This window comes from Aulonocara stuartgranti (assembly GCF_965226115.1).
Source record: "Aulonocara stuartgranti genome assembly, chromosome: 14".
Classification (NCBI taxonomy): Eukaryota; Metazoa; Chordata; class Actinopteri; order Cichliformes; family Cichlidae; genus Aulonocara; species Aulonocara stuartgranti.
The window spans coordinates 1,909,044-1,920,325 of NC_138950.1; the positions used below are offsets into that span (position 1 = coordinate 1,909,044).

General features: G+C 46.4%; 1 protein-coding gene across 1 annotated transcript; it reads left to right on the plus strand.

Moving 5' to 3' along the window:
• Positions 1–12: 12 nt before the first annotated feature.
• Positions 13–11,148, plus strand: iws1 (interacts with SUPT6H, CTD assembly factor 1). Its single transcript, XM_082502486.1, has 15 exons — positions 13–199; positions 1,197–1,279; positions 1,744–2,428; positions 3,881–3,946; positions 4,071–4,278; positions 4,446–4,497; positions 4,584–4,687; positions 4,785–4,935; positions 5,032–5,114; positions 5,231–5,360; positions 5,439–5,556; positions 5,635–5,746; positions 7,331–7,387; positions 7,503–7,614; positions 9,063–11,148. Exons 1-15 carry the CDS (start codon positions 157–159, stop codon positions 9,186–9,188), a joined length of 2,130 nt encoding a protein of 709 aa, XP_082358612.1. The 5' UTR covers positions 13–156; the 3' UTR covers positions 9,189–11,148.
• The last annotated feature ends 134 nt before the right edge of the window (positions 11,149–11,282 follow it).

Below are 11,282 nucleotides of genomic sequence, written 5' to 3' on the forward strand. Positions count from 1 at the left end.
AGGTAGTCACCATTTTGGCTGTGTGGGCTAGCAGAGGCTAGCTGTGGGTGTAATCTTCCTCAGACCGTCGTTACTTCGTTCAGGTTTATTTCTTCCAGTGGACAGAGGGGGGTTTCCGCCCTCAAGCCCAAACTCAAAGCTTTCTTCGTCGGGGAAATGGACGGAGAGGAGGACGATCTAATGTCCGGGAACCGCTCCGGTAACGCTTATGCTTTGTTTCCTATTTAAACGACTAACAGGACAGTACTGACCAACTGTAGTAGCTAACTGAATACTAACTGAATTCGAGCACCATGAGCGCGTCCTAGATAAACATGATGCAGAGGTGGGTTGTGATCACGCGGAGGGATCGTTGTTTGTGTTTCGGGGTTAGCGACAGCATCGGCGCCAGTTTCCAGCAAACATGTCCCGGTTTAGCGTCACGACCGGCTGGCAAACATCTCCTGAGCTCTCCGTCACATTTACCTCCAAAAGACTGAAACACGCGGTGATATTTCAACGTTATATCCGTGGAGGAAACCAGCGGAGCCATCCAACACGAACCCGGCAGAAAGCGGCCTTCCACCGAGCCAAGCTAAACCATCAGTGTTTGTTGGCCTGATTACATAACAAACGTTTCATAATCAATATAACCGGTTAGACATGATACACCAAAGAGAGCCGAATCAATACGAAAGCCTTAAAGATGAAGTCTGCTCATGTAGGTGGACTTTATGTTTTTGTCACGCGGTTAGCCATGAACCTAAAATTGGTCACTTTTAAAGTGAAGTTTGGCGAGCAGCTGCAGAGGATCCAAGTGTTTGTTTTTGAGCTGTTTACAGACCAGCTGATGACATCGTGTGATCATTACGGAGACTTTTTAACACTAGAAACGTTTCCTAAGCTGTAGCCTGTTTGACCGTTAATGTACAGAACGGTGGATATTCTGATGTGACTGTAGTGTAATCTTCTACTTCTCACTGCTGCTGTCATATGTTCTATCCAGTCCTAATAAGCCATGATCCTTGAAAAGCACGATTATTTCTTTGAAAGGCAGTTTATCGAAGGGAATGCAGAGAAAGCTGTTGTGTACCGGTAGTTTTCATTCAGTTTTACTTTGGCAGCTTGGTAAAGTTACTGCATACTTTTTGCAGCTCCTATAAATGCTTTTAAAAAGGACTGAATTTAACATGAATGTTCCGGATGTGTTCTTGTAGATGATGGAGGCGGCACGCCGGTTCAGGATGAACACCCAGCATCAGATGGCGAGGAGATGAGGAGCGCCGGGCGCCGGTCTGAGGTCAGAATTCATCTCATTGATTCTGCAGATAATTCATTGACATCATCAGTTTTCAAACGTTTATTCTGAGCCGTTTCGTCTTTGCATTTTAAGTAGTGCCTGAAATTCATACTTCAAATCAGGCGGATTTACACGGACATGGACAGCTGATCTTCCATGTTTGGAACCGTGTGGGATGAGCTCTATGTATGATATTATGAGAGTGTTGTTTTTCCCAGCATGTCAGTGATTGATCAGTACCGGAGCTGAAAGAGTCACAGGTTAGAGAGACAGATGTTGCAACAGCTGGAAAACATGAGGTCGACACATGGATTGGTGCTGCAGCTGCAGTGATGTGGACGCTGTCAGTATTTGTTACGTTTGCTGGAACAATGGCGGCTCCGGTCTGTTCGGACTGTAAATATGACAAACACCGTCTGCAGACCGCCGTGATCGGGCTGATAAACTTTCTTTGTTTTTGTCAGGACGAGGGCAGCAACGACGAGGACGACGCCATGGTGACAGGTGGCGGGGCCAGCGGCTCTGACAACGAGGACTGCCGCAGGGCCGACAGCGACTCGGAGGGCGAGGGCCCCGGGGGCCGTGATGACAAAAGTGACTCTGAGGCGGAGGCGCCGAGGCCCGCCGACAGCGACGATGAGGATGGCTCATCTTCAGTGAAACGCAGGGTGAGCGCGTCCGAGGAGGAGGAGTCGCCGCCAGAGAAACGCAGGACGAGCGGCTCAGATAACGAGGCCTCATCGCCGCTCAAACACGGAGCATCTGACAACGAGGAGGGGGCGTCGCCGCCGCCCAAGCGGAGAGGGAGCAGCTCGGATGTGGAGGAGCGGCCCAAAGCGGCGGCAGAAAGCGATTCTGACAACGAGGATGCCAAAGCCGCGGCGTCCCCAGAGCGCCGCTCCAATGCTGACAGTGACTCTGACACAGAGACGCCTGCCAGACGCAAGGCGGCGCAGATAGACTCGGATGAGGAGGAGAAACGGGAGGAGGAAGGAGGAGGGGAGAAGTGGAAGGGGGTCATGCAGTCAGACAGCGAGGAGGAGGAAGAGGAAGGGCGGAGGAAGGCTGCAGCAGGAAGTGATGGAGAGCAGCAGGAGGAAGAGGAGAGGCAGCAGAGAGGTGACAGCGACGAGGACGACGAGAAGCCAGGTACGCGTGTGGCGGTAAGCCACGCCCCCAGGCAGACTTCAGTTGAACCGTTTTGTGACAGGAAATGATGTCGTTACTCCAGAAACACTGGACTTCCTGATCTGATCAGTTTGATTCAAATTAACATGAAGATAAACGAGCAGCTCTGGGTTCAGTGACCGAGTGACGGCGTTATTGAGCGATCGAACTAATGACTGTTTCTATGGTTACAACGCTCTTACATTGTGGACGCGTTACTATTGTCAACACAGACGGTTGAAGCTGTTTTCAGTTTACCAGGGGGCGGGGCAAAACAATCACATGACCAATTTAAGATGACACAGCAACAAGTGTTGACTTTAAAATATATATCAGTTTTTAAATTGTGTTGATCGGCCGTGAAAAACACGAGTTATGATTAAAAATGTTTATTTCTGAATAAAATCGTGAAGTTTAGAAGAAACACAAAAACTGTTTCTAAGGAAAGAGCTCGAAAGCACCAAGAAAAAGAAAAAACACCCCTTTCCTATTGGTGGAAAAATGTACCATGTCGACCAATCAAGAAATGATATGACAACATGGCATTTGGTTGTTTAGGAAGAAGGCGGAGTTTTAGGAGTGACGGCGGTGAGAGATTTGTGACGTTTAGCGTGTTTGGAGTGTGTAGTTAGTGTGTAGTTTTGTTGTGTGTCAGAACAATGAGGTGACTGCTGAATGTCACAGTTTTGCCAAAAAAAGACAGATTACAGTGTAAACACTGGAGTGACACAGCTGCAGGTGTCAGGTGGCGTTCTCCTGCATCGTGCAGTGGACACAGACACAAATCATTTGTGACATCTTATTAGATTTTTCTGTAAATAGTTAGAAATGAAAACACCTTGGCTGCATTTTAGGTAAATAGCTGCAAAGGTTTTAAAAATGTCCAATTTATATTTCGAGTTATGAAAATGATCCGTTAACCATGTTTGTGGTGGTTGAACAGGATGAAACGAGGCGAGATGCTTTTAAAGTCTGCGCTCTGAGAGGGTTCAACTTTTTTTGTTTTGGTTTTTTTAATAATGCAATAGTTACTTTTCCTAGTAATTAGTTACTGTGATAATATAGTAACTCAGTTACTTTTTTCAAGAAGTAACTATAAGTAATTACTTTTTCAAAGTAACTTTCCCAACACTGTCCGGGTTTGCGAGGTAAACGTCGCCGCTGTCGTGAAGCAAGTCTGTGGTAAGGTGTACCCATCCAGCAGGGCCACAGTGATCACACACGTGACACACACGCCGGCTTCACCGACTAAAGAACATGTGATCACTTTTAGTAATGGTAAACACGTTCTCTCACAGACTTTCCTTTGGCGTGCTGCTCGTTGTGTTCGTGGTCAGACGGAGACGGAGTCACCCGCCACGTTCGCCGGTTCTGTTAATATTTCAGTTCCGTTTTAGATGCTGTGTGAGTAACCAGTGAGCTTTGTGTTTGCAGTGAAGAGGAAGAAGGCCATCCTGTCCGACAGCGAGGACGAGGACGAGGAGAAGGCGGAGAAACCAGGTAACGCAGACCTGACGGCTGGAGCAGGATCTTTGTTTGGATTCTCTGCTGAAAGTAAAAGTTGATGCTGCGAGGTAAAGCAGCGCTGTTGTGTGACGTTTGTCGCTCTCGACGGTCTCCTCAGTGGCGAAGAGGAACCGGGCGGTGTCAGACGACGAGAACTCAGACAGTGACGCCGACTTCGGGGGTCCCGATAAAAGTTTGGCCGCCAAACTGAGAGAGCTCGGCTCAGACAGCGAGAGCGAGGAGGACGACCGAGCGAAGGCGGCGGGGAACAAGGACGAGAAAGCGCTGTTTGGCAGCGACAGCGACTCCGGAGAAGACCAGGAGGAGTGAGTGCTGACGTGGAAACACCTCGCAGAAAACTCAAACCCCCCTACAGGACAGCCTGAGGGATGCAGCTACCACCCCTGCAAGAAGACACATGCAGAGTTTTAATTTCAAAATAAAGAGTTTAATTCTGTGGCTGCCAGGAGCTGATGTGCCTGTTCTGTTGCAGGAAGATGATCGCAGACATCTTTGGCGAGTCTGGAGATGAGGAGGAGTTCACGGTAAGCCTCGATGTCGCGTCTCCGTTCAAAGACAAAAGCGAGATCAGCCGCGAGCAGTTCCCGTTTCACAAACTGTCGTCCTGCAGGGTTTCAACCAGGAGGACCTGGAGGGCGACGGCAAGGCGAAGCAGAAGGTGCAGGCGGAGGAGGAGTCAGACTCTGACGAGGGCGTCGACCGCAGCGGCCAAGAGTGAGTCTGCTGATCAGCAACACGATTTTAAACAAGCGTTGTTGTTTCTGCTATTAAGTGTGTGTGTGTGTGTGTGTGTGTGTGTGTGTGTGTGTAGCACCAGCATGATGTCAGACTTCGACATCATGCTCGCCCGGAGGAAAGCCATGAACAGCAAGAAGAGGCGGCACCGCGATGGAGGCACGTTCATCAGCGACGCCGACGACGTGGTCAACGCCATGATCACCAAGATGAACGAGGCTGCGGAGGTGCGCACGCTGCTCTCGCCCCGTCAAAATAAAAGCCTCACAAATCTCTGAGCTGTGATCCTCACCGACTCTGTGTGCATTTGTTTTTATTTGCAGGAAGATCGAGCTCTGAACAGCCAGAAGAAACCAGCGCTGAAGAAGCTCATGCTGCTGCCGCAGGTTGTCATGCACCTGAAGAAGTAAGAGCTCCATGTTAGCTTATAGTTGAAGGCTTACGTGCTGAGACCAGCGCCAAAAAAAAGCAGGTCCTTCTCCTCCGTGACTGCATTGAAGACTCTTATCGTTTGTCCCTCAGGCAAGACTTGAAGGAGACGTTCATCGACAGCGGCGTGATGTCGGCCATTAAAGAGTGGATCAGCCCTCTTCCTGACAAATCTCTGCCCGCTCTCAGGATCAGAGAGGAGCTGCTCAGGATACTGCAGGAGGTGAGCGCTGAACGCGGCACATCGTTCTTCAGCTGCGTCTCTAAGATTCAGTCGTTCATGGTGTGTTTCGTCCTGCAGCTGCCCAGCGTGAGTCAGGAGACGCTGAAGCACAGCGGCATCGGGCGGGCCGTCATGTTCCTGTACAAACATCCCAAAGAGTCTCGAGCCAACAAAGACCTCGCTCTCAAACTCATCAGTAAGGCCATGCTCCTTTTCTGTAGTTTCCCTGTCTGGCCGTGGAGGCCGCGGTTTCTGAACTCTTTCTCATCTCCAGACGAGTGGTCGCGGCCGATCTTCGGTCTGACGTCGAACTATAAGGGGATGACGAGAGAGGAGCGGCAGCAGAGAGATCTGGATCAGCAGATGCCTCAGAGACGGCGCCTAAGGTAACGATGATCGCAACGTCCGACCTCCTCTGATTCCATCGTCACCCAGACGACACTAACGTTCTTGTTTCTGCTTCATATCTGCAGCGATTTAAGTTTTATTTACATTATCCATAAAATTGCTCATATATTTGACTTTATTAGAATCGCTGTCAGCCGTCGTTAGGTTTCAGACCTTTTCCACAGTGAGTCGTCCGAACCATGCAGTAGCTACAATACTGACCGACCCCCCCGGGCTGATGTCTGCTCTGTTTTCAGCGTCCTCTTCCTGTCATGTGATGATGCTTGTCTCTCACCTGAGAACAGTTTAACCCTCATTCTCCATCTTCTGCTTGTGTCAGAGTGTCAGGTGTTTTGTACAGGTGGAAACCCCCCCCCCCCCCCCCCCAGTGCGTTTGCTATATCTGTGCGCCGCATTCCCACCGCTGTTCACTCTAAAGTCACTCAGCACGGCTTTACCTGAAACCCATTTGAAAGCTTCGCCTTTCTCGATCTTCTCTTTGAATATTGTGAGATGATTTCTAAAGGTCGTAGTTAGCGTGAGGCGTAGTTTTTCCTCTTTCACTCCTCTTCCTCCGTCTCATCCCCAGTCAGCCTCAGAAGGTGGAGAGGGCAGAGGAACCTGATGTCTTTTCTCCACCAACCAGGTTCAGTCCTGACGTTGCATGGTTGCACTGAGTGACCAGGTTTACCTTCTTTAACGCGTCTCTGCAGGTTTTACATCCCTCTGTCTAAAGCTTAGTAACTCCTCAGATACCCACAGCAGCACCAAAGTGACCAGAATGAATCCATGAGTGCAGCTGCACGATTTAAAGGTGACCCGTTCTGCTCATTTCCAGCTCCTTTTTCATTCTTGGACTCTAATAGAGTCTGTTTGCATAATTTGCAGTATAAAATAAGCCTCCTCTAAGTATCCTCTGATTGGCTGCTCCTCACAAACAGGTGGGTGGAGCTTGTGAGATGAAGCAGAATTGGCCGGTTTGAATACTTTGCATTTATTTCAGAGTGATTCAACTAAAGAAAATGACTGAAGCTGAGATTTTATATTTGATTCAAGCCCTTCTTGTAACTCTGTTTTTACCACCTCCACTCTGAGCTCATCTAGCTATCAAAATAAGTCAGCTTAGAAACGCTAACATTAGCTTGGGCGCGTTTCAGGCGGACTGGATGCCACCCGGTGGTTGAAACTGGTACTGCACCAGAGTGGAGGACTGCCTTATTTCAGCTTCGGTCCATATCTGCGACACAAACTAATACAGTCACAGCTGCTGATACTTTTAATATCCACTGTAGACATTAGGGGGCGCTGCTGCACAGAGGGGTTAAACAGAGCAGAGACTGGAGCCTGTTTCTGTAACGGCAGTGTTAGCCGTGTGTGTTTTATTGCCCTAACGATGTGGAGCTCGGGCAGGGCTGAGTTTGTTCCGTGCGGGAAGTTTTGGCGCCGACTAACTCGCTCGGAGTGACGTGCTGCTAACAGCATGGAGGCTCAGCCGGTGAAGAACATCGCTCAGAAACCTGCGAGGTGCGGCGGAGCTACTTCACACTCGAAGTTGAATTCATGTCTTCTTCTTCTGTTTGTAGTTCTGGAGGTCAGACGCCTCGCAGAGACCTGGAGAAGCAGCTGACCGGAGAGGAGAAGTAAGTTCTCAGACATCTGGGGGCGGGATTTGTCATAACTTCCTCCTCTGTCGTCTGGAATTTTGTGCCGTGTTTAAATTCCACCCTCATTAACCTGAACGCCTGCTCCCAACAGAGCTCTGCGGCCCGGAGACCCCGGGTTCTGCGCCCGGGCTCGAGTCCCGATGCCCTCAAACAAAGACTACGTGGTTCGGCCCAAATGGAACGTGGAGGGGGACTCCAGCAGGGTGAGTGGTCACACGGGCCGATGGCGTGTGCTTCAGGGCGTGGCTACACTTCAACTAAACAGCAGAGCGCCCCCTTTAGGCACAGTCCTATGAAATATCCAGAGTTTAACATTTGGTTTCAGTTTTTTCGTAATTGAGTCAAACAAATTATTTACTCACGATTTACAAAATGAATCACAAATACAAAATTCCAAAATTAAACAAATATATTTTAAACCTCTCTAAGAGCAAACGCGTTTTTAAAGAAAAAACAATACGAATAACAATAAAGAACTTTTATATAAACAGTCAGTTTTCTGAAGTTTAAATAAAGTTGAAACAAACACTTCAACACTTTTGTGCTGGAACAGACATCGGGTTATTTTCTGCTTCTATTTGATTGTAAAGCTCTGAACAAGGAGTTTACCTGCTGTCAGGAGCTGAGCTGTGATTGGTCCTTTGTAGAGCGGCTGTAAGAAGGCCATCAGCCTGCTGGAGAAGCACAAACGGCGTTTCGCCGAGCAGAGAAAATTGGGGCGGCCGCAGGGAGCTGTGAAGATCAGCATAGAGGGAAACAGAATGCCCCTGTAGCTCCCCTGCTCCCCTGCAGGGGGCAGTAAGTCTGTCTGCATGGTGTGAAGAGCCTGACTCACCGGCAGTGTGCAGACGTACAGTGGAGGCAAAGTTATCCAACCCCCAAACAGAGTTCACTGAACACAGCGAAGAGCACACGATCGATCACACTTCAGTCATTCAGACCTCTAACGTCAGACCAATCACTGATAAACCTTCTGATCGTGTCATAACCAACGGACAAAACCTTAACTTTAACAAACTAATGTACTCAGAGGTCATGTGACCTCATACGCAGTGCCCGGGGTTGAATCATTTTCCTTCCTGCTGTATGAACACATGAACATCTCTGCTGCAGCCGTCGAGCACCTCTGAGCCTAATAAACACCAAACTCATGCACTAGAGAGAGATAATCACTAAGAGACTGGAAGTAACGTTCCACAGGTGAGAAGGTGTGCAGTGTGTGGGACAGTGTACCTGTAATTTGCATGGCTTCATTAAATAAAATACATTTACTGTAGAAATGAGTCAGCTGACCCGGAGGAAGAAATGTTTTCACTTTGATATGGAATCAGCCACACGTCCAGCAGCAGGCTTCCAGAAGCTGTCCAATCAGAAGCAAATAGATGTTCAGGGAGGAGGGGAGTTAAAGCAGCTTGTTTCACACAGAGCGAGGGGGCAGAATGAGACAAATAAAGCTTATTTTGAACTGTAAATGGTCTTTAGGAACAGTCTTCCCATCTGATGGCTCTGAACGAGGTGTTTGTGAAACATCTTCCTGCATGAGCAGTGAAGTGTGCGAAACAAACCGGTTGTCTTTGTGTTGTTACCTCAGTGTGTGATTACAAGATGTAAATCCTGTAACTTCCTGTTCTGTGTGTCTGTCTGCCTCCAGGGTCCGGTGAGGAAGAGTTTGTCCCGTGTTGATAAACAGATGCGTAGATTTGCTGACATCCGGCGCCTGACGAAGACGGGTCACGCTGTTAAAATCAGCGTGGAAGGCAATCGAATGCCGCTCTGATTCTTTTTTTTTTTTTTTTTTTTTTTTTTTTTTTGCTCTAAACTCAGTAGGATTTATCGTTTTTACTTTTTATTGTTTTGTTTCTGAACAAACCCGCAGCTTTGCCCTCCTCAGGTCCAGCTCTGCCTTACTGAAAAAAGGGGCTGTTGTCAGACCGTGTTGGCTTCAGTTCAAATGTGTTATCTGCTGTAAACTTGTCTGTCCTCTGAACAAAACGCGTGAAAGACTCCAAAATGATCCAAAAATAACGTTTCCTAATGCTAACAGTTTAATTATTTGCTTTATTGTTCAACTTGTGTTAGCAGTTAGCTTGATTAGCTTGACCTGAAAATCAGCGATAGTCGCAGTGTTAACAAATACTGGCATCACATAGTCTTTTCTTTTCTGTTTTTTTTATTATTTTTTTTATTTTTTATTATTGGCAGCATTCTTATCTCAAAGTCTAAAATGTTAGCGAGTGTTTGTATTTCTTTAAAATGAAGCTGTTATTTATGATGATGTTGTATCAAAAGCTGAGTCATGTTAGCAGTCATCTACATTTGATATGCTACGGAGCTAATAAAATCTGTAAAAATAGCCTACTGTTTTAGTTTTACCTCGGCTCAGAGTGAGTTGGCTGTAAAGCCTAGCATAACAAAAATTATGATGTTATTGTTAGCAATCTACATTAGCTTTGTCTTGAAAAAAAAAGTGCAGCAATAGCTTATATTAGCTAGCTATGTTAGCCTTATGTCAAAACTATTAAGGTCTGTAAGCCTTCTAAGCCAACATTCAGGTTTATCTATATGCTAACAGTGAATATTGAACTATGGCCACATATTATTATCAGCCCTGTCACTTTACTTTCTTGTGTTCTTTTGAGTAGAACATCGTTGTTCGCCTTTAAATTGGTGGTGATGCACGGTTCATTGGGCGGAGTTAGTGATCACATGTTTTAAAGTAAACCATAATAGTTTCTAGCTATCAATAATGCAGACATCAGTAATTTAAGCTAATGCTATAAACCTTAATAATTCTAAGGAATGGTTAACATAGATAACTTCAAAGTGAAACTAACATCAAAGCCATTTTAGCTTTGTTAACTGGTTGTTTTGGTAGCTAGCATTGAGCTACATCAGAAAAAACAAATTAATTAAACAAATGCTATCATATTAGCTAATGTTAGCTTCACCTTAGAGGTGACAGCTATTTTTAGCTGTCAGCAAATTACACTGTTATTATCTTAGCTGGTTTGGAGGTGAAGCTCATTTTATTTATATTTATCTCTTAGCCCAGTTTTGGAAGTTAGCATGATAGCACTGGCCTTAGGTAAAGCTAATTTAACAAAGGCACTGATTTTTGAAGGTAGCATTGCAGATAAAATGTTGATTTTAAGCGTTTGAGCATTTTTGGCTAACATTAGCATAATGTCATCTGATTTAACTGGCTGAGTTCTTAACAATAGCTAATGTTAGCTGTGAGCTAGCATTGTCCTAAACATCTGTATTCTTATGTAATCTTCAAGCCATTTGCCTACATTTAAAGACTAAATTGCTCTGTGGTATTAGCTTGTATTAGTAGTTAGCTTGTTTTCTTTCTTTCTTTTTTTTAATATATTTTGTAAACTGCCATGCTGACAGAGTTGGTTAAAGATGAACGTGTTGTGTAATCAGAGGATCATTTTGGAGTTTCTTGTCCAGAGTACATTCAAGTTCTCTGGTTTGGATTTGAGGGTGAAGTCTCGTCTGCGCTCTCCGTCTCTGAATGTGAAGGTGTTTGTATTTTGCTGATAGTCTGGTCCATTATCTCCCTTCTCTGCTCCCATAGCAGCTGTACAGAAGTCCTCGGTGGATGAGTTCACACAAGAAATGCCGGGACTCTGATTGATCCGGATCATTCGTGGATTGTGTGAACCAGCCGTTCTGTGTGCACTGTTCTGGATCACATGATCTTTTCTTAATAAAGACTCAACAAAAACTCACCTGGCTGTACGCATGTTTATTTCTGGGAGCATGGGGAGGGACTTACTGGTGGAGCCTCTAGTGGACATTAGTGGAACTGTAGCCTTTAGCACATGATCTAAAATCCTCAAGGGGTTGAAAAAGAGAAAAAATC